A 23,495-nucleotide genomic window follows, 5' to 3' on the forward strand; every position below is an offset into this window, starting at 1 on the left:
TACACATGCTTAAAGATAGCCATTCCCACCAAACCAAATCATTTAAGTGTAGATACTGTGGTATTTTACACAAGAAAAAAAAAAACACAATGTTGCTGATGGTCCTCAGTTTAACGGGGAAGGGAAAGGAGAGTGAGAAAGAGTCTTTCAAAAGGATTTTGGAGAATAATAAGGCAGCGCACTACAAATCTTTCAGGTATATGCTAAAGGTAGGAGGTGTTCCTCTTGTGTAGCTGCATGAGCTCATAATCTCTCCTCACACACACACACACACACACACACACACCGTGTGACGCATGCAAATGAGGGTCTGTCTCCAGCTCTTTTAAAACTGCTCCAATTCTTTTTAAATGTTCTCCATACTAGTGTAGAAGCACTATGGGTTTAATAACTAGCTTGAGGTTTTTGGGAATAGCCCATTACGATGTCATCTATTATAGACTAGTAGTTGGAGATGTATGGTCAGCCACAGAGGCTGAGTGTAGCCACTATTATACAATAGAACCTTTCTTTTAATAGTCCTAATTTATTTTTTTATAGCTCTGTAATACATCTAAAATTTATTTAATAATTGCTGATTAAAAATGAATTGCTCGGGAAGAAAAGAATCCGCACTTTCTTCTGGGACTTAACTAATCTTCTTTTCTTGTGCCAATATGGGTGAATGTTTGTTAATGTATGTGCTACTCTGACGGATTGTGTTAGGGTTGTTTGTTGTTGTCCGTGACGGATTTTATTTAGCCACTGGCTAATAGGCCGATAACAAACATGAGCTGAGGGTGGGATGGCATTCTCTGGCACATGTGAAGCTGAGGTCTTGTCTTTTCCCCTTCGGCCATTCTCGCCGTCCAAGGCCTGGCCTGTAATTTTCAGTAGTTGTGTCCAAGTGATGCTGTGACCCCAACCTCTGGAGTAAATTGATTTGGAGACGAGTCGCAGAGGAAGCCTTGATTATTTCCCCACGACCCACAGTGAAAAAATAAGGGGAAGTCAAGACACTGGCACTCGGGACCTGTTATTATATTGGCGGGCCTGCTGCTGTTGAGCAGGTCTGGGAATTTGAGATCACAGGGGTCGAATGACCGGACATACACATCTAGTGATTACAGGAGCTGCTTTGAGAATATATGGGAGGACTGGGAAGAGGAAAAGATAGAAACATTTCTCTCTTTTTATATCTCAGTCCCCTTTCCCAAGTTTTAATTCAGGATAGTATCTCTGTAGAGAGCTCAGGTAGACTCTATAAATCTAGCTGGGGAAAATTAAATGGCCATAGACCCAATACTTGCAAAGGAATTGTTTTCTGCCCATAAAAGACTTTATTAGAGAGGAGTTTGCCTGCCTCTTCCATGCTTTTTTCTGTTCTCTGTTTCCATGTCTCTGTTCAGGGGCAACAAAACCAGGGGGACTGGTTCTTGTTTTGCATGCATCGACTGAACTCAGTCAGCCGATATTAAAATACATACACTACATTAAATACACGATTTGTTTTCAAAATACATTCCAGGTATTGACTTACTATAGACTTAAGTAAACTATGTACTAAATTTGGGATCTTTCTTTCTTTCTTTAGCATGTAATAAATTGATCAAAAGTAACAATTTTCACACTTAACATTTTAAATAAATTCTCTTTTTCTATCGATTCAAAGATTTCTTACACAGTTTCAAAAATATTAAGCGGCGCAAACATTTTCAATTGTGATAATAATATGAAACAAGTGTCACTGAAGATTGGATAAATGGCTGTTGAAAATTTTACTTTGCCAACAGACGAATAAATATCATTTAAAAAAATATTAAAATAGAAAAATGTAGTTAGAAATTGTAATCATATTTCACAATAGTGTTGTTTTTACTGTATTTTTGATAAAACAAAAATAACAGTAGTTTACTTCACCGTAGTTTTTGCATATTATTTTATTACAAACAATTCATGGTAACTTTTTGCCCTCCACTCTAAGAAATAAAAAAGACGTGTTTGACCAAACATTTATCCACAGATTCAGAAAATCTACAGAAAGACAAAATCAATTAAAGAAAATGAGAGTGCGCTCATCCCTAGAGAACAGCGTTTAATAGCTGAGCAACATTTGGCGCACATGCCAAATCACACATTAGAGTTAACATGTTCTGACAGGTGCAAGGATGAAATATGACATGTTCATTTGTGTACCATAATTGAACAGATATAATGATTATGGGGGGGAACTGTGCCAAGAAAATTTAATTTAACTTACATTAATGCCAATCAGTGTACTATTGACAATTAACTATTTACACAGTTTATATAGTTTATCTCTAATCATAATTTGATCGCAAAATGTAGACATGAGAGATTATAACTAAAAAAATGCACAGATTAATACATGTTGGAGATGCAAAGTTGGATATATGAGTTTACAAAATCATAAAAAGGTAGCACAATATTGAATCTCATTTTTAGTGAGATTATCTTTCAGATTGAGGTATATCTGAACCTTAATCGAATTTGCCAGTACTACTATGGAGACACCCTGCCTCATGAATATTAATTAGGATACAAGAATGGACAGAGCAATAAGCAGTTATTACATCATGAAGTCACAAGAAACCAGTTGGTGGCGCCACAATTTAAAACTTTTTATGTTGCTGTCTTTTTTTTTTTTTTTCACCAATTCATTTTTTTTTTTTTTCATTTTCATTCACACATATTTTTTCATCCATGTTATAAGTCAAAATTTGACTTATTAAAGTTTAATAGATTGATTGTTTTGGACTACTTCACAGAGATGGTTTTTTTTGCATACTAAAAGTCTAATACGACGCTAATATAGCACATACACACACATGCTTTGACACCCAGATCATTATTCACAGAGTGAACAAGCACACTTTCATGGCATAACCCATCTTAAATCACAATATAATTCACCTAATCACCCGTCTTATTCCGTACTATGGCAAGTGAGGGAGGACACCAGATCACAGCGTCTGAAATTAACATGACTGAAAAGGCTCAGGGGACTCCATAATTCAGTTTATTTTATAACAGGCTCTCATAAACTCCTGAGCGTGACCTTCATTTTTCAAAGGCCGCCCTGCATTCCGTGCACTGACAAGATTTATTGGCCAGCACTAATAGCCTGGTCTCTCTTTGGTGGCCTCTCATCGATATAACGCTTCCTGGCTAGCCGGGTGAGGTGGCATGTGATAATGAATATTTTTGCAGCTTTCGAGCATTCAGGATTATGTTTTGTGATGAGAATGCACGCTCAGGCAAAAAATAGCATTAAAAACCTTGGCACGCTACTAAGAACACAAAGACAATGACATTTTCCTTTGATATTCATAGCCAACAAGACTATTTCAGTTTTCTTATATCTGTTTTCTTACGGTTTCTATGTCTGCAGCTTTCTTATTTTCTGAGATCTATCGATAATCTCACACACACACACAGACACGAGTGCGCACAGACACCTATCCTCGCATGTAGCTAAGTGACAGTGTTCTTGTGATGGAATGGCTGAACCGTAGAGGCCCCTGTTGCAGCGCATTTTCTCTCTCTCGCATACGAACGCACAAACACGTTCGCACACACACACACACACAGAGCACCAATGCCACACAGCTCTCCTGCAACTTGATGGATGGCCGCTGAACCTTCCCTCTCCTGCCTCACACACACATAATCTCATTTGGGAATGGTCTGGACACACACACACACACAGTAGTAATCTCTTTTTGCGGCTTGCGGAATGACACTGTGGCAAAAGAAATGGAAGGCAATTGGTAGACTCCCGTCAGTTCTTTCCACTTCTTATTCCATTCCATTTGAATCCATTTGACTTCAGCCGCATCTCTTCTCCATACCAATGAGGTCTCTTTTACACAAATATGTAAGACTGTGCATTATTTATACTGGTCCCAGTGTTTAATCTCCACTTATGCAGTCAAGAGATCACAACTCACTTAATATTTCAGACCCTCATGCTCTTGTGCTTTACACTGGAGAAGAGCAAATGTTACAAAGACAAATAAATGGCTGGAGACGGATCGTGTGCGTGCTTTCAGGTATGTGCGTCTGATTTTGTACCTGTTGGTGACAGATATGGGTTATGTCTCTTAAAACAAATCTGAATTTGGAAAATGATATTACCCGTTTTTAGATGTCAACACACGCAGATGTTTCATTGCGGAATGAAGTTGTTAGTCATTTTTGGTGTGCATTATTGCAGCCAATAAACATCTATCCATTCGGCTGAAGCACATTTTGATTAGACAGCAGCGACGGTATGTGATGAGAGAGTATGTTATGGTGTCACCCAGACATGACACTTGTATATTGTGTCTCCTTATTCTTTCATGAAGGACTAGTATGGCAATTTCATTTGAATTCCTCAACAGACTTGAGACTTCCTCAACAGGCACATGCTCAAACACAAACACTTGGCTTGGTACGCCCTGAAAACTTTGATGTTTTTTTCTTTCTTTCCACACACAAAGAAACACAAACATCCCCACTGCTTAGATGAACATATAGAAACCACAGGCCATTTTTTTTACATTTTTGTCCAACATTTTTGTCCCCAACAATATTCAAAAGCTCCCAAGCCATACTTTTATTTTTGGACACTATTCATTTCTCTAAATTTTAAAAAAAGAAGTAAAATAATGACATTTCATGATTCCAGATGTTTTAAGAGAATGTTCATCTGGGATTTTATTAATTTACATGACTTGTTCAGGTCTAGAAATCAGACTTTTAAGATTAGGCTATACATAGGTTTTCCAAGACTATGAGAACCAATGATAAAGGATGCAAAGTGTTTTTGAGGGGGTAAATTAAAATAATAAATATCTTGATTTTTTTTTTTTTTCTGTAAGCAATAGGTAACATAATGCAATATCCTAAAACATTCAAAACCTAATCAAAACTGACACAATTTGCTTTCTTTCTAAATGTTTCTGATCTTAATGTTAATAATTCAGCTAGGACGTTTTTTATTTTAATTATTTAATAAATAGTCTTTGAAATAATGTGCACTGATATATAACTCCAGAGACAGAATCAAAGAAAGATTGAATGAATGCCATCACAATCATAAAGTGATAACTTTCTCTACCTATAAAATCACTTTTCAGCTTCACTTGTCACTACTCTAACATATGTTACAAAGACCACTTTTCACAATCCTGTTAGCTAAATCAAGTCCCACCCTCTAGAATTACATCTCATTACATAAACATAAGTAAAATGGGTTGCAAATGTGCCAAGATGTACCACAAACCACATCAGGCTGTGAATATGAACATAGTGCTATTAAACCAAGCAAAAGAGCCATTTCAACCATCCGATCCCTGTTTGTATTCTTTGTGTTGACAGTGAACTATTCCCCTGTGTTATTTTGGAACAATGCTAAGTGGTTGTGCTTTTTTTTTACAAGCACCACTTAAACACCGACAGGGCCATGGCTGTGAAAACAATTACACAAATATACACAAAACAACAGATGGACACGTCGAGTCAAACCAACGCATATGTTCACTTCCTCTGACCTGGAAATAGCCAGAGAGGGAAAAGAGGTGAGCTGGCATTTCAGAACCATAATGACATAAAACGTGACTAAAACAAATCATCCCATTGCTAAATTCTGACTGGATAAGGTCCGCTCAAAGTCACTGCAAAATGCTAACAAACACAGATCTGTGATCACAGTTCAGTTGAATTTTAGATTATTGCAACATTGCTTGGCCACTGTAAACAGCCTAAATAAATAGTGTTAACTACTATCTATTTGTTTTGCTGTTGCTTTCACTTTATGAAAGCAATAAGCCATTCGAGGATGTGCATTACAGTGATTTCACCACGGTTAGGGGCCTTTCCACTGCACATTCTGCCTAAAAGCACTCCTTAACTGTAGTAAAAAATCACTGTAATACACAGCATCTCATGGCTTATTGCTTTAATAAACCCTTATACTAGCAGACACACAAACTCACGCACACATGACAAGCAGAAAATTGAGAGCTTAAAACAAAAAATCAGCAGTATTACACTACATCTGGAACATATGCGTATGTGTGTGCGTGTGCGAGTCATAATCTAGTGCACCCTGTGAGTTTGGACACCATCAGAATTGAAGTACAGACGGGGGTTAAGCACACATGGCGATGACACCGGCACTTACAATCAGCACAGCAGCAACCAATCAAGAGATGATCTCACTTTTTCCTTTCGCTTCGGCCCCGTCGCTTCTATTCCGCCCGCAACTGTCACTTTCATCATTTTAGAATGATAAATGTTACAAGTGCATCTCCGTAGCTTCAATCAAGACTATTCACATGAAGATTGAGGAACAAGAGACTATGAGAGAGAATATAATAGAGAATAAAGAGAGGAGGAAGGCGACAGAGGGACTGAGAAAAAGAAAGAGAGGCGAAGAATGAAAGAGAATGAGAGAGACTGCAGGCACGCTCCAGCTACATCGTGCTGTCAACGGGCAGCTGAAAGGATAGATTACTTACAGTAACAGAAGGGGAAAAAAAGAATCAAAGAGACGTTGCAGAACTATTTGTAAAAGGTCAGGTGAAATCGCTACAACTGCGCTCCGAGAAGTAGAAAACGACAAATTTTTAAAAAACACATCTGCATTTTTGAACTGTTTTCTCTGTTAACTTGGACCTGTGCTGTATCAGATAGAGCTTTCATATTCCTGGCTAAAGTTTCACAGGTCATTTACATGTACTGGTTTACATATGCCCGTGTCGACACTGGGCACAAATGAAACGTTGACCTGTGCATGCAAATGAAGAGTTGGCCTCTATTGTCCAAAGATGATCTGCGATGTTAAGCTTTTTGTTTAATTAAGTAAATGGCTAATTATATGTGTATGGTAATTACAGTGGTGGCTAAAATTATTAGAAGACTAGTATTTTCACCAGCAAAAAATGGTTTTAAGTTATTTATATATTTTGATGTAGCGTGTCAGTAGCAAATATCAGTTTACATTTCCAAACATTCATTTTGCCATTAATTGTAAAAATCCAGCGAGATTTTAGTTTGCACAAGGAGTCTGACAACAGCCAGTGCTCCACAGAGATATTATCCCATCACGATCCAGTCTGTCTGGAATGACATGAAGAAGCAGAACAAACTGAGACAGACTAACTCCAGAAGAACTGTTGCAACGTCTCCAAGATGCTTCAAGAAACCTACCTGCAAAGCTTCCTGAAAAACAATGCACAAGTGCACCTAGGGCAGTTAAGCTGCTTTAAACACAAAGGATGGTCGCACCAAATGTTGATTTAATTTAGTTAATAGAAGTATATTGATAAAGAAAATCTATTTAAGACATTATTTTTGACAACATCCTCATTTTACAGCATTTTTACACAAGTGCCTAAAACTTTTCACAGTACTGTAGCTTTGCAGGTAGGTTTCTTGAAGCATCTTGGAGACGTTGCCACATTTCTTCTGGATTTAGTCTGTCTCAGTTTGTTCTTGATCAAATCTCTGTATAGAGCACTGGCTGTTGTCAGACTCCTTGTTTATTATTACAGTTAATGACAAAATTACTATTCTTTTTTACTGGTGAAAATACTAGTGTTCTAATAATTTGTGCCACCACTGACTGTAGTAAAGTATAATATTTGCATATGCATCAATTTCAAAAGTCTCTCGTTCTCTTTAGCTCCTAATGGAAGCCACAGTCACGCATGTGCGCTGTCTTGAGTCGCATCTGTACCGGTGAAAGATTTGGTCAGCGTTGGCCATTCAGTGCTGGCGTTGAGCTGACAAGCTCTCCCTAATAACACAGCAATCAAGCCTGCAGCTGATCTAATTCTGTCCTGGTCTCTATTACCCAGCAATTCTGTGCAATCGAATGGCGTGTTATTTAATGTGACGTGACGATGATGGCATGTAGTTAATTTTACGCCTCTGCATTGTGATGAATAGAATATACGACTGCTTGTCAATACAGCTTGATTGCTTCATTGATTGAAGGTTTATCCTCAAGTCTCTTGACAAACATGTTTGAAAAGAACAGTAAATAATTAAAATGTATTATTTCAAGTTAATATACTAGAAAATAAAATTACTTAAAGGTCGCATACATGTACACGCTCAACCCATTTGTATCCTTTAACTCGCAAAAGCACTTTGTATTTAATGAAAATAAGCTGCTGTGATTTGCGTGGATGTTTTGCTAGCAGCAATACAAGGTGAGTTCCAGAAGTACACACAAATGCTCATAAACAGCCAAGTGATTGCATTTGCATGGCTGTGTTTTTGTATTGCATGCACATGTCCAAAATGAGTGATGCTTTGGTCCGCCAAACACATGTATGTAAAGAAAATGCAAGATGGAAAGCATAGTAAAGGCTGAAATCACAACAGACAAACCACAATGACCTCAAAAAGCCTTACAAATCTCAGCAATACCCTCAGACAAGACTAAATATTGCGATGGATTGGTACAAACCAAACCATTTTGCACTCTCAAAAAAGGGAAAAAAAGCCAGTGACTGGCAGATATTTGATTCAAATGTTGATCTTGGCTCAAAATGAAAAGGCTGTTATAACCCCAGCCCCGCTTGTACAAAATAGGCCAGAATCCTTTTCATCAGTGAATGACACTCATGCTGTTCGACTGCATTTAGTCGCCTCTGATCTAGAGTGTTATGGAATCATGGGAAATGATTAAAGACTGAATCTATCAGCGTTCGTTGGTTTAAATCATTAACAATTCTGGATACGGCCTTTTTTTAAGCACATTTCACCCCAGTGTCTTTACAGAGCTGAGTGAGAAGAATTCTATAAAGCAGACAGAAAGGAATGAAAGCAATAACTCTCTCCCATCAGAGACATTAGCAGTGTTCAGACCAACTGAATATGTAATGCAACAAAACCATAAACCAACAGTTCAAAACACTTACTAATAGCAAACAACCAGCTTCAGATGCTGAACGCAAAGAAACTCCTTGATATATTACCTTTCTGGCTTGCAGGAAGGTGCGACATCTTAAATGTCCCATGTGCAGCGAGACATGGAAACACTAGTGTTGTCCGGTTACCTGTCTGGAGCAAACAGCATGGGGTGGTTTCTGCTATCATGACAGAAGACAAGTGAGAGTGTGTGTGTGTGTGTGTGTGTGTGTGTGTGTGTGTGTGTGTGTGTGTGTGTGCGTGTGTCCATGAGTTTCTGTGTGTAAGGCGATTAGGGGGATGTAGGTAACATGAAACCAGACCACACATTTATGAGGCCACTGCACTCGATCCCGCTCAACACTCACAAACACACACACACACACTAACAAAGCGAACAGTAGAGACCTTTCTCTAGCCTGTTAACAGGGCCCTCTTTCTAGTTCTTGTCTCTTTTACCCTTTCCTCAACTAGACAGAAAAAGGAGAGAGGAAGGGGAAAAGAGAGAACATCTCAGATGTCAGACCACAAGAACTGAAATCAAACACGATCAAAAAGAGCCGGGCCTTTTCACAAGGAGAAAAACACAGGTAGTTTTCATGGATGACTTCACCAGAGGGAATTGTACTGTGAAGAGAAAATTAATCTTGTCCAGAAAACTAGGTATTTTGAGCCAAAAGACACTATTATTAATACTACTGTATGTTCTCCATCATTAATTTAAATGCTACGCGTGCGCCAGTACATCTAGTCCAGAGAACAATGTCATGTGACCTGCTCTGAAACTTAATAGTCACGTTTACTAATTTATTAGATTTTACCATCCAATGGAAAGTTTAATGCTACCTAAAATTAATAAGCATCTTACTTTTTAACAATAAAATGTATTTTCCTGAATGACGTAAAGTCCATTGATTTTATTACGTGGGCTTCTGATTGTTTTTTTAGTTTTTTTAAATTAATGTATGTATATATTTATTTATTTATTTTTTTATTCCACTATATTCAATATAGTTGCATTAAATACATCAGACAGTGGGAAACAATCAAAAGTGTTACAATGAGTCACTGTGTAGAAGAAATCCCTCAAAACTGCAGTTTTGTTCATAGTGAGCTCACCTATTGAAATCTACACTTTTTCAAATCCTCTCATTATAACAAACAAGGTGTAGACACAATGTAAATAAGAAACGTAATATTGTCAGCTTTATTTATTATAATGGGAGTTTCTGCAAGACAGCTAAATTGAAGTGATTAACAGCTTCAGAGATTATAAAGGGAGTGTTCTTTCCTCACTTTCTGTGTATATACAGAAAGCTTTATTTGTCATGCTGCAAGTTTCATGAGTGGTAAATGCATTTAAATGCAGGAGTAATTCTACTAAATTATAGTTCTTTGTGTGACTGACAAAATAGCGATGAGTGACATTATGATAACCATAGCAACATTTTGGCTTGCATTTTAGTAAATTGTCTTGTTATGGTGAACAAGAAGAATGCATGCAACAGTTGAATCTGTTTGGTGATATCCATTTTAACCAATTTTACTGCTTTAAAACAGCGCCCTCTGTGCACCCCCATACCTTTCCCCCCACACATAAATAATAAAAGCAATATATTAAGAGATAAACTCAAATTCTATTAATTCACAATTACAGTATTGAAGGAAAAAATCAACAATTACGTGTTTTTTCATTACCATGCAGCCCTATCACACAGCTGTAATTAAACCTTACAGCAGTATGACACTCATCAAATCAGATTTCATCAAGAATTAGTGTCTTGAGTCCATTGTGAGTGCGCCTGGCAAATTTTCCATTTATGATGAGTGACAGAGAAAGAAAGAGATTGGGAGGGAAGGTAAAGACAGATAAAAAGAAAAAAAAATAAGAAGGTCATCATAAAAGTCAACAAAAAATGTTCTCCCATTAAATCCAAGCTGGAAACATATTAGGCTCAAAAATGAAATTCTAATGACTTCTCTTTATAAAGTATTTGATATAGACTATTATGCAATCTTAATGGGATTTTGCGAGGGCATGTTGGCTACTCCTGATAACGCTCAATAAAACATCTAAAGAGCCCCTCTTAAATTGTCAGCAGGGACGTACGTAATGACGCTGGACTTGATCTCGCTTTTTGCCAAGGACGCTGTAATTGCAAACTGGTAATAGTGTAGAACTCTTTTGCTCAGCACCCTGTGAAAGTCTGCTGCATTTGAATGGACAAACAAATGGATGGCTCGTACAAAGCACTGCAGCTTTCAAATAAAAAGCTAATAAATAATTATATAAGCAGAGTACTTGGACACACAATACATGTGCAGGGGCAGCAAATGGAGGCTGTGTTTAAATATGCATGAGATGTCCGAAAGAAACATGGGCAACAGAACTCCTTTCGCAGAGAAGTGCAGATGCCTAAACCCAGCATATCAGAGGGCTGTTTAAGAGGGTAGGAGAAAGAGGAGAGATAAAAGAAAGACAGGACAGAGTTGTCAACAGGAAAAAAAGGGAAGCTGTGCAAGGAGCCAGAATTTGTGAGGAAGAAAAAAAAAGAGAATGAGAAAAGAGAAACAAGTGGGATATTGGGTAAGAAGCAGGAGGTATAAAAATGGGCAAATGAGAGTAGGTGTTTCTAAATACACGTTGGGGGGGCAGGGGGGGGGGGGGGGGGGGGGACACGAACCAGGGTAGATATGTAAGGAAGAAAATTCTTAAAGAGAGAGAGAAGGCTAGCTTGTAGCTTGTCTTTAGAAAGGGCATTGTTCTGGAATGCAAGAGAGGACACTACTTACGCCATGTTAGATAGGAATCAATAATGTATTAACCACCTTAGAAAACACATGAAACGACAGGGCAAGTGTTCTTTTCCTGGCAAATCTGGACAATGAATGGGCTGATTTCATTTTGAATTAACCTCACCTAGCACCAGAGCGCTCCACAGGACAGGGAACAATAATGATATGAATTGATTATTTCACACATGTGCCAGCGAATTTACAAAGCCATTTCATGGCTGCTGTAACAAAGGCCATTTTATGCTTTAAATAATGGCATAAACAACAAGGAGAGTACAAGAGAGGTATGGAGTAAAAAAATAAAGATAACAGAATGAGAGATTAGAGAGAGAGTGAGAGAGAGAGAGAGAGAGAGAGAGAGAGAGAGATGAGGCCAGATTTCACTGCTAGGTCACTGAATTGGTCCAGGCACACAAGTGCACAGGAATGTTAAATGTGACCTCCCACCCAGATGTTCCCAGTCTGTTCGGATAAGCACGCTAAAACATGACATCACAACTAACATTCCACCTTTTTCAATCTTTTCTCCCTCTGCTTCATCTCACTCACCCCTCCTCTATCCTGCCTTCCTCCCAGAAAGAGAAAGAAGGAAGCATGTTTTGATAAAATAGGTTGGGTCGTGCTCCAGACGCAAACCTACTGCTGAGACAGAATAGCTGTGAACCAGAGCCATTCGATCTTCAGACGCACACACGCAGACAAAGGTCATCAACGCTGACACCCGCATCTGCCCTACAACTACACTAAAAGACGTGCCAATGTGTCCACAGCGTGGACTCGGCACCCCAGGTGGCCCGGCGGATATGATATCCCTGACTGAAGAATGCCTTCATGTCGCTTTTAGCATTACATCTAAATGGTACTCTGAGGCGAAGCAGGTCGATACAGGGAAACAGAAACATCGGCTAAAAATACATATATCCAGCATGATAGTATTACAGTGTAGGCTGAATAGTGTTGGCGTTTATAGACACTCAGATAAAGCTTTTAGATTCAATAATAAAAATGTGATTGATATCATAGATTCAAAATAAATTGTTCTTACCTGTTTGTTGTACTTGTTGATGGTTTGGCTACTGTACTCAGAACAGTGGTCTGATCCGATGGATATGTTATCTCCAGTGCCTACAAATGTGTTGGCCGGCGGCAGGTCCTGAACAGCCTGGTGCTTTTTTCCTGCAGTTGGAGACTGAGGGTGCAGCTGAACGGTGGGCAGGGGTGAGCTGGATTTGTAATGGCGGGCAAGATCTGGGCTTCCGGGGCCACCGTTGACGGATCGATAGCGGCCCATTCCCGGACTGTCCGACAGTTTCTCGTTAACGCCATCGTAGCGCTGCCCATTTGGCTTGGATGCCTCGACGGTGACGATGCTACTATATAAAGGCTGTTTAGACTTTTTCTTATTCTTGTCTTTCTTGGGTTTCTTGCCTTTATCATGTTGCTGAGGAGTGAAGAAGTCCTCATGGTCTTTCTTTCCAGCCTCATAGCCGTTCTTGTTCTTGGGACGGCAGTAGCGGGCCATAACGACCACCAGGATGATAAGAATCACCGTCATGATGCCTGACACAACTCCTATGGCGATGCTCAGTCTTTGCTTTCCCAAGTCGTAGTTGGGGTCTCCTGCAATGTCAGCATTGAGCGGCGTACCAAGACTTTTGGCGACTTGCGCCTCTACGATAGTGGAGTTGGAAAGCGTTTCGTTGACGTAGATGTGGACCAATGTGGTGGTGCTTTGCGATGGAACCCCACTGTCATTCACTTGCACAACCAGTCGATGAAGGCCAAAATGTTTTTGCTCTAGTTTGCCAACTAACAAGATCACTCCAGTCCATGCATCAATTTCAAACAACTTAAACGGATTGCCACCCACTATTCGGTAGCTGAGGTTAGCATTAATACCTGTGTCGGTATCAGCAGCCGAGACAGTCCTGACCACCGTCCTTATGTTGCTAGAAGGAGGAAGCAGCGTGTATGAGCTATTCATTGGAAAAGTGACAGTTGGGGGATTATCATTCACATCCATTACAGAGAGGGACACCGTGGCCGTAGCTGACCGGGGCGGATCGCCTCCATCAACGGCTTTGACCCGGAATGAATAAGTGTTTTTTTGCTCACGGTCAAAAGCCATGTTTGAGAAGATGGTACCTGTGTTGTTGTCAATGGAGAAAATGTCTTCCTGTTGCTCAATGTATAGACTCATGTCTGCATTTTGTCCTTTGTCGGCATCCATGACCGTTATCATGCCAACAGGGCTGTTGGGTTGCAGGTTTTCCTGTATATAGAAAGTGAAGACATCCTGCATGAACTTTGGCTCGTTGTCATTTTTATCCGCCACCAGGACTACCACAGTGGCTGAGCCCTGCAGAACAGGCATGCCTTTGTCTTTGGCGATAACTTTAAACTCGTATCGTTCCGTCTGCTCCCTGTCAAGTATGGTGTTGACACGGATGTCACCAGTGTCTGCATCAATGGAAAATATTCCATTCACAGAGGAGTCCAGGGAGTAGGAGATTTCAGCATTTTTTCCACTGTCTGCATCTAAGGCCACTACTGTGACGACACGCTCGCCGGGAGCATTGTTTTCAGGAAATGAAACTTCCACTGTGCTTTTGGTAAAAACTGGTGGATTGTCATTCATGTCCCCCACTTTGACTATCAGTGAATTGTTGCTAGAGAGGCTAGGGCTCCCCGAGTCAACAGCAACAATGACCACATTATACTCCTGCACTGCTTCATAATCAAGTGGTGCTGACGTATGGAGAAAGTACTTCTTTTTATTCATTTCGCCCTCAACCTCACTAGCAGGTTTGAGCTGAAACGGAACATCTCCCACTACGGTGCACGTCACTATACCGTTCGGCCCTTTATCTCGGTCTGACACTTGGACCAGAGCGATGGGTGTATCAACAATCACATCCTCTGCCACATTAGCCACACCGTCTTTGAGAAAAATGCGTCCGATTTTCCGGATGTCGATATTAGGGACGTTGTCATTTTCATCTTTGATGTTGATGATCACTGTCGCCTTGTCAGTCTTAGGAGGCTGGCCACGATCACGTGCCATGACTGTGAAGCGAAGCTGGCTCACGTCCTCACGGTCGATTCTGTGCAAAACACTGAGCCAGCCAGTGCTCTCGTCGAGCCGCAGCAGTCGTCGCACCGACTCTGTGGCTGCTCCGAAAACATATTCAATCTGTCCATTCACACCAACATCGGTGTCACCCGCTTTTAGCTGGAGTATGGGGGCACCTGGGGAGCTGTTTTCTGGCAGGTCTGCCTCATAGACACTCTTTTCAAAGCGTGGGGTGTTATCATTTACATCAGTGATCATTACCCTAAGGATGGCTTGAGAGGAGCGTGGGGGGTCGCCCCCGTCTCTAACACGCAGAGTTAGCTCATAGGAGTCGCGCTGCTCTCTGTCCAGTGCCCCTTTGATAATTAGCTGCGGCTGCTTCTCGCCGTCTGTGGTGTCAGCAACTTGAAGTTCAAAGACGCTGCTACGGCTCGCTCCCTCGTCGAACCTCCGCTTGCCCATGTGAGTGTCAACACTGCCGGAGCCGGAAGTGCCGATCCGTCTGACTGAGCTCTCGCCGTTGTCCTGAATTAACTCGTATCGCTCAATTCCATTCCGACCGAAATCTCTGTCGGTGGCCGTCGGCAGGAGATAAAGTGTGCCAATGGGTCTGTTCTCCTCAACGGAGAGCGTAAGAACAGGTGAGGGAAAAGACGGCGTGTTGTCGTTTATGTCTAAAATAATAACTTTGCCTTCGAAGAGATCAACCCAGCTCTGTGCGGGTCCTATCACGGACACTTCGAAATCTATGAAACATTCGTTCTCATCAAAAATCATTTGACACTGCGGCAGCTTTTCGCGGTCTATCCGCCGCTCGTTCGTGCTCAGGTCTCCGGTCATGTTATCGATTTTGAAGTACTCGGAGCCGGATTCTAAGGTAAAAGTCACATCCATGCCAGCCGTGATACCAAGGTCCGCCGCTACATTGCCCACACGGACATCGGCAGGACCCTCCTCAGCCAGGCGGTACCGGAGCACTTGCTTGGCTGCGGGCTGACTCAGCAGCTGCAGAATAAGAAAGCAGTAGCTTAAATAGTCCACAATGCCTGTAGTCCTCATTGCTCGTCGCGACGTTTCCAGCAAAACTGAACGTTAATTTTGTTTAACAGCTTTTTCACCTTCTTCGCGCTCGTGTTAAAGCGCCTGTTTCTCACTGCATGTATTTTCACAACCGAATACCCCTCTGTGGTTACCAAACTCAGACAGAATAGCGCATTTCTGTTATATTTTCCCCCCACTCAGACTAGGATTTTGCTATTCCCCCTTTTCATTGATTTGTCCCTCAACAATATACACAGCACTGACAGAAAGTCTTAACAAATTCATTCAAGCTTGAAATAAACATGCCATAAATTACTTGCTGAGACTACTCCGTGTTTTCCATGACTTGACATCGCCGGGTCTTTTCATTAAAGGCAGCGAAGCCAGATATTCAATCCATTGCGCAATCAATTAATAAGCTTTTAAATCCAGTCTTCCCAGATGTGAACTCTCCGCTCCAGATGATATCCCACCACACGGAAACTGGATTTCAGAAACTGAAATATCAGAATTTATTGTGCAACGGATAAAAACCTAATCTGTCCTCTCCGTGTGCCGCGTCCGCGCGCACAAGATTTCTCCAGTCCACTCAGCGTCTAAGTTCTCACTTGCACCAGAGAACGAAAAAAAAAATCTCCGCAGTGCCACTATGCCGTTCAGCGTTAAGGCAAAATGCAAAACTGAGCAACAACGAAGTTATAATCCTGGCAGAGATGCTAGGAATGTGATATTAAATTTCCAGCGCGAGGACGGTCCCTCTGTCCAGCGCGCGCCTCTCACCTGCAGCAGAAGCGCGTGTGTATCTGCCGCACTCTGCGCGCGAGTCTCTCTCTCTCGCTCCACCCCCTACGCGCTGCGCTCCCTGTGCGACAAACAAAGCTCAACTTGATCGCTTAGTTTTACTGTTTGAGGAGGGTCTCTTCTTGTTGGTTCGCAAGGGCATTTTATTGCAAAATAGTGTATAAATAATGTACTCTCCAGAAAGGAGCATTTGGAGACTGGAGGTTCAGTGTGCGAAAAACCAAATGCTTTCCAAAAGGGATTTGACTTTTTAAAGGGAATTACATCTCTGCTGAGGCTGGCGTCGCGCAAATCAAAACTGGTTAGCCAACCTTCAACTATCATAAAGATGTTTCAAAGATGTTTATGCTGTACAAATATATAGTAAAGTGATAATGGCTGTACTACTGTTTTGTCGATGCACTGCGCGATACTGAGCGTAACGGAATTGTTGCTATGGTTACATCTTATTCAAACAAGCCTCTATGCGTCTATTTAGCAAATTTTGTATTTAGTCTAACTTTGGGAAAACATATTCTTGCATGTAAAATTCGTACTTTTAAGAATGTGTTTTACACTGTCACATTTTAACTTATGATTAGTGCAGTTTCATAGACTGTTATTTTAATAAACACCAACGGGGCAGCAAAATAAATCACTGTATGTTACAGTACATTCACCTTTCGACTGTTATCATCGATATAAATTCTGTAGGACTGGAAACATAAATAAAATAAATGTTTTTTGTTTGCACTCCTTCTTGCTCCGCGCATCCAACAGTGCTCTATTCATTATCCCACTCCGTGCATCCCAGATCATCTCGGTTTCGGTGCCCCTTGTGGCTTCCCGGTCTGTTAGAATTTAAATGTGTGTGGTCGTTTGTGGAGAGATTTATATATATTGTTTTTCTTTATCATGAGTATGTACGCAGTTAGCTCTTCTACTACTTAACACCCATTCATCTCCATCTGTTATGGGCATTTTGCGCAGAAAAGGCACCACGGACAGCGACGCTCGGTTGACTCACCGGTGTGAAGGAGTGAGAGAGCGAGTGCCATGACTCTCCGTGACCAGAACTCTGATGGAGACCAGCATATGCACAGCGCACAGCTACGATTTATATACTTCTTTTAGTTAGCACCCTCCGCGTTCCCATTAACAAATTTATCTAGTAATGCACTGAATCCATGGACACTTATTCGAGGCAGGTATTTCTAACTGCACACAACACCCCCACCCACCACAACTGTAGAGGGGCGTTTCAGGGGATATGTGCGCGGCTTTTGCCCATCTAAAGTGTAACTCAGAGGGCTGAGCTGACTTTATAGCCCCGGTGCGCGGTGACTGGACCGGAGAGCTGCTGCCTGCAGAAGGAAGCCCTGCTATCCATAATCTGAACACTGCGCCAAATGTCGCCCCACAGCGCCCTCTGTTGTCCTCTTAAAATTTTTACTGAGCAAATTAGTCATTACTGCATGTATGTTGAGGTGGAGTTATAGTAAGTATAAAGCGGGGTTTTCCGGATATATCTGCATAAGCTGTAGTCTATCTAATCGCTTTCAATTTGCGTGTCAAATTCGGGAACCATTTTCACTCCTATTCCCTGCAGTCCATTTCTCATTTAAAAGTAGTGTCACTCATTAGGACGTTAATGACATTTGAAATGAGTGCTTTCAAAAGCCACTAGAGGGTGTTACCTTTTTAGTGTGGAGTGCACGGAAGTTAAGAGGTCAACTTTTTAATATAGAGTCATTAATTTCTAGGCTCCTCTCAGGTGGATGTTTCTGGTTAAAATAGATTTTTCAATAATCTTTTGTTTATAGGGTCCGGTTCACCTAAATGGCATCCATTGCCTATACTGACTTCAACACACCTAAAACATGTAAAGTGGACAATTAATACAGTTTGCAGCACATAGGAATGATACACTGATGGAATTAGGCCTACTGTTAACATAAGAGACAGTGGGCAACAGTATTATAATTCTAAAAGAGGTTTGAATAAGATAATTTCAATAATGTATTTGAGCAATACAAGAGTTGATCATTAAAATGTTAGTTTTCAAAACAAAGGAAATTTTGACAACTAAGATATAGGTCCAGTTATGCCAAAAAAGTATGTGCAGGTCCATTACTCAGATAAAAACACTGCTAAATTATTGAATGTGTCAAGAAAAACAGTCTAAAAATGATACTATCTGCCAAGTAGGGACACAATTATTTCAGCAAACAGTGGTTCCAAGTCAAAACAATCTGACAAGGATAGACATTTTACTGGATAGTCATACATAATTAAATTCTACAGAAATATATCCTGAAAAAAAAAAAATCACCACACAATTGAATCAGCACTTCTGTAAGCAAGTCTGTGAAATGTGCTGGGCTTACTGTCTATGACTGTTTATATATCAGTTCATTTAACATGGCCAGGTACACCCAAGAGTGAAAATGATGAAGACTGTATGCATTCTATGTATGTATTTTAACTTGTTGTATAATTAAAAGGTAAGAGCAGAGGTTTAGACAATGTTATGTGTATAGATGGCTCTACTACAAACTTACATATGACCCAGAACAAAAACATACAATACATTTTTTTTCTTCTTTTTTAATGCTCGGAAAGACAAAGAACAAGGTATAATATTTTGACAACTGGTAAATTTGCAGTGCAGTCAAGAAGATATCACTATTACTGTGAGGAAAGCAAATAAATAACGCATTAATGATGAGTCTGCATTATAGAAACCATGAGTAGTTTGTCGTTTAGGAGAAGTTAACAGTTTTTAGTTTTGAATAAGATAACAAGAAGGCAAAGGGGGGTGTGCAGAGAAAAATAGAATCATATCTGTGTATGATTGATAATAAAGTGCCAAATCTCAGAGAGTGAGAGCGGTAGTGAGAACCTGTGACAAGAATAACTCCGCTTCCGCACATTACTTTGCAGAGGTGCCACTGAAAGTCGTCACAGCAACTTTTACAAATGTGATGGAAACTGTTCCGAGGAGGTTATATGCACTGGTTGTAAAGGTTACAGATAGTCTAGAGTGACACAGGTGGAATCAGGTGTTTTGGACCGTGCATTTCAGTTGATTAATGGTTTCGTAATGCATACAACAGGTAACAAACCTCTAAGAGGGTTGAGATCATTTTCATAGCTGCTCAGCAAAAACTGCGCCGTTAAAAGTTTAACTTCAAATAAAAGGCAGCAACTAAGGAGCGGCATTTGTTTCAACATCAAGGCTTTGATGGAACAGATATGATATATTGTGGTCATTTCAAATGGGATCATCAACCGGCAGATTGGAAAATAATTAGTTGAGCGTCGTTCCACATGAAAGCTTCATTTTTATCTTGGATCTGTCATGTGCTTTGCCAAACAACCATAACAATCCTCCCAGCAACAAACACACCCACACTCCTTTGTGTCTTTCCCCTTTTGTTTACTGCAGTGTAGTTATGCAGGCGTGTGGGCAGTAACATACACCTGCCGGTTGTTTGGACTTTGTAGAGACAGCAGCGCTTGTCTTAATCTCCGCAGGCAAGCAAAATGAAACCACTAGAACCTGTAAGGTGCTTCTGCTGAGTTAAGAGACGTTGTTGTTGACCACCTGTGTGAAGTACAAGTAGACTTGCTCTCAGACTTTTTGGTGTAGACTTGCTCTTAATGAAACAGATAGAGGACATTTTATCTGTTTGTAAGAAACAACACTATAAAATGTGTTGGGGGAAAAATGTAAATTAACATTTTGTGCATGTGCATGACTAATTGGTAAATATCTTCATATTTACGTTTTCAAAACCGAAAGTTAGAGGATATACATAAGTATCTATACTGACATGTTGTATCATCACTGATTAATATTTCAGACACAGAGATAAAATGAAGAGTTCAGATGCAAAAGCCTCTAAGTGCCATTTGAAATTTATCAGGCTTCATTTATGTAGGTTCAGTAATTTCACTTTAATGGCAATGCATAGGTTATTTAATTGCCATCAAAGTGAAATAACTGAACATAAAAATAGGAGCCTAAGCAAAATGCTAATTTTAGAAGAAAATTTCAGATTGGCACTTAGAGGCTTTTGCATCTGAACTCTTCAAATCTTGTTTAAATTGCATATTTTGCTGTCATTATCAGTTATACTACATTATAGATGATCTCAACAAATGATAATGGGTTAAATGGATGTCAGGTGTTGAACCTAAACATAAGTTGGCAAAACAAAACTTGTCCAGACACACACACACACACACACACACACACACAACAACAACAACAATGCACTAAAAATAGAAGAAAAAGCAAAACAAAAAAACAATCCCTATTCACAATGCTCTATTATGCATGCCAGTAGCTGGCGATGCCACTTTGTAAAGAAACATATGCTCCTGCGCACATATCTATAGGCAGAACATAACATGCATGTCACCGTTTTCACATTTTTGTTTTTTTGTAGTTTACATGGAGACGTGCACTTTGAAACATGTTTTCAAAGGTTTGCTTTTTCAGGCCCCCAAAATACTGTTTTTGTGTAAATAAATGGCTAAAACACATGCACAGGTTTTAGTTTTAGTTGAAAATGGTGTTGTGTAAATGCCATTAAGGGGAGGAAATTATGAGAGCAGATGGGGCAAAAGGTAACAAGAGGATGGTGGCGTCAAGACATTGGATTGGAGAACAAATATAGAAACAATCATAATAGAAGCCATGCGCTCATGCCAAACATGACAGTACAAGAGCATGTGGCAAATGAACCACCATAAGACGTGCTCGAAAAAAATAAAATAAATAAAAACACACCAAACTGACAAGAGCACATGGCAAGGGAATTTAACACATGTGATGTGCACAAACATGGAGAATGAGCATCCAGGTCCTGACACCAAACTAGATGAAGTGTCAGGGCCAAGAGCCCATGCTCCAGACACAGAAGGACAGCACACAGCCAAGGGAATAACCCCAAAGCAGTGTGTTCACTCAGGCACCAGGAAAAAAAAATGCTATAGCCAGCCCCAAACATGATGGAGTAAAGTGTCAGGATCCTGACAATCAGACAACACAATCAGTTCCAGTGAAGAAACACAATAAACTAATTCTCAGCACTTCTCAACATTCCCATAAACAACTCAAATTCTAGTACAGTAAATGGTATTTGTTTCATTAAAAATAAATTGAATATTTTTCAAGTTAAATTTATAAAAAAGAAAGCATGAAAAGATGCCACTGAAATGTGACCTTGAGTAAAAAAATTGAATCCTTATTTGTAAATGAATTTTAGGGCAAATTGCGCAGACTCTCAAATAAATCATTGAATTCTGCTTTTAAAATATATACTCATGTGCTGGATGGGTTTAAACTCTGGAGCTTAAGTGTGCTTGAAATAAAGCCTCACTAACAGAGTGCAATAAATTAGTTTTATTGCTCATTACTATGACACTGAAGGGAAAGAAAGGCACAGAATATGTGCCCTTTCCTTGACTGGAGAAGGCACCGAAAAGCAATCCAGATTTCTGGATTTCCTCTCCAACGGCCCCCCAGCTATGACTATTTATAACTACAAATGTTCCTCCCAGTTTGCTTGGCCATCAAGTTTGTCCCATTGGAAGAACATAGACCTTCATAAGCCAGCCATACAGTGACGCTGCTCTTTCATGATACAAATGATGGAAGAGACAGAGTGAAACATCTGAGAGGATGGCTTTGTGGAAATGTTCATTAATCCAGCCGATGGCTTTTGTGCTGTAGATCTTAAACATGGTCGTATGCAAATGATGTGTATGATTTGTTCTTTGGCACTGACTCATTTGAGAGCTTTGTTCAGTGATTTGTAAAACACATTGCTCATTTCAATGATTCAGCCATTGGAGTAATTTGTGTCATGTCAGCTGATATGTCATGCTTTAGTCACAGAGAGCGACGTATGAAAAATCACAAGCACCCTTTTATCATTCTAAATTCCCCCTTGACTTGAAGTGCACTATTCTTTCACTTCTAAAACTATTACTGCCCATTTAGAGCATGTGTTATGTTAGTAATACTGTATTAATTATAGCTATTAATGAGTCGATGTTTCACTCTTAGATACGCCAAAGATACTCATCTGAAATCAAGAAGCTTATTCATAACGAGTGGCAATGCATCATCATCATCACAACGTGTGGTGTAGAGGGAGTAGGTGTGAACGAATATGAGGGAGGGGTGAAAGATAGACAGAGAGAGCATGCGAGAAAGAACGAGGCAGAGAGAAAGTGTGCATGAACGAGAGGGCGGCTTAAAGAACATCAATGTGTCAAAGTCACACAATCTGCAGGACCGCATGGGATCGACAAAGACTAGTTCACCAGCTTATTTATGATGCTCTTAGCTGAACGATAAGAAAGAAAGATGTGACACATGCTTTGTTCAATTATCAGTAGGTTATTAGTTTATTAGTTACACAACAAGAGCAGATTTCTTGTCTCCTTTCGCATAGATAACCAGTTATTACACAAGCCAGTCAGCTTTACTTTAGTGTTGCATCCAGCCTGCTTTTGATTAAGAGAAACGTTTAAATTTAGCCATTTTCATTCCAAATAAATGAATCGTTTTATTAATCAAGGATGCATTAAATTGATCTGAGGTGACAGTAAAGACATTTATAGTGTTACAAAAGATTTATATTTCCAAGAAATGCTGTTCTTTGATCTTTCTGTTCATCAAAGAATCCTATAAAAAGTATCATGGTTTCTGCTTTGATAATAATAAGAAATGATTATTGAGAACTTAAGCATATTAGGCAAGGCAAGTTTATTTATATAGCACATTTCATACACAATGGTAATTCAAATTGCTTTACATAAAAGGAAGTAAAATAATCATAAAAAAAATGATCACAACAATAAAACCAGAAATTTAAAAACA

At 39.9% G+C, this 23,495-nt stretch overlaps 1 protein-coding gene across 3 annotated transcripts in view; it reads right to left on the reverse strand.

Moving 5' to 3' along the window:
• pcdh7b (protocadherin 7b) overlaps positions 1–16,394 on the reverse strand; it is a 121,768-nt gene extending 105,374 nt beyond the window's left edge. For all 3 annotated transcript variants that reach the window (XM_079440102.1, XM_079440104.1, XM_079440103.1), the window contains exon 1: positions 12,749–16,394. In XM_079440102.1, coding sequence (XP_079296228.1) covers positions 12,749–15,835 — 3,087 coding nt within the window. In that variant the 5' untranslated portion in view covers positions 15,836–16,394. The remainder of the gene's footprint in view (positions 1–12,748) is intronic.
• Between the last annotated feature and the right edge of the window lie 7,101 nt (positions 16,395–23,495).

This window comes from Barbus barbus (genome assembly GCF_936440315.1).
Source record: "Barbus barbus genome assembly, chromosome: 2".
Lineage (NCBI taxonomy): Eukaryota > Metazoa > Chordata > Actinopteri > Cypriniformes > Cyprinidae > Barbus > Barbus barbus.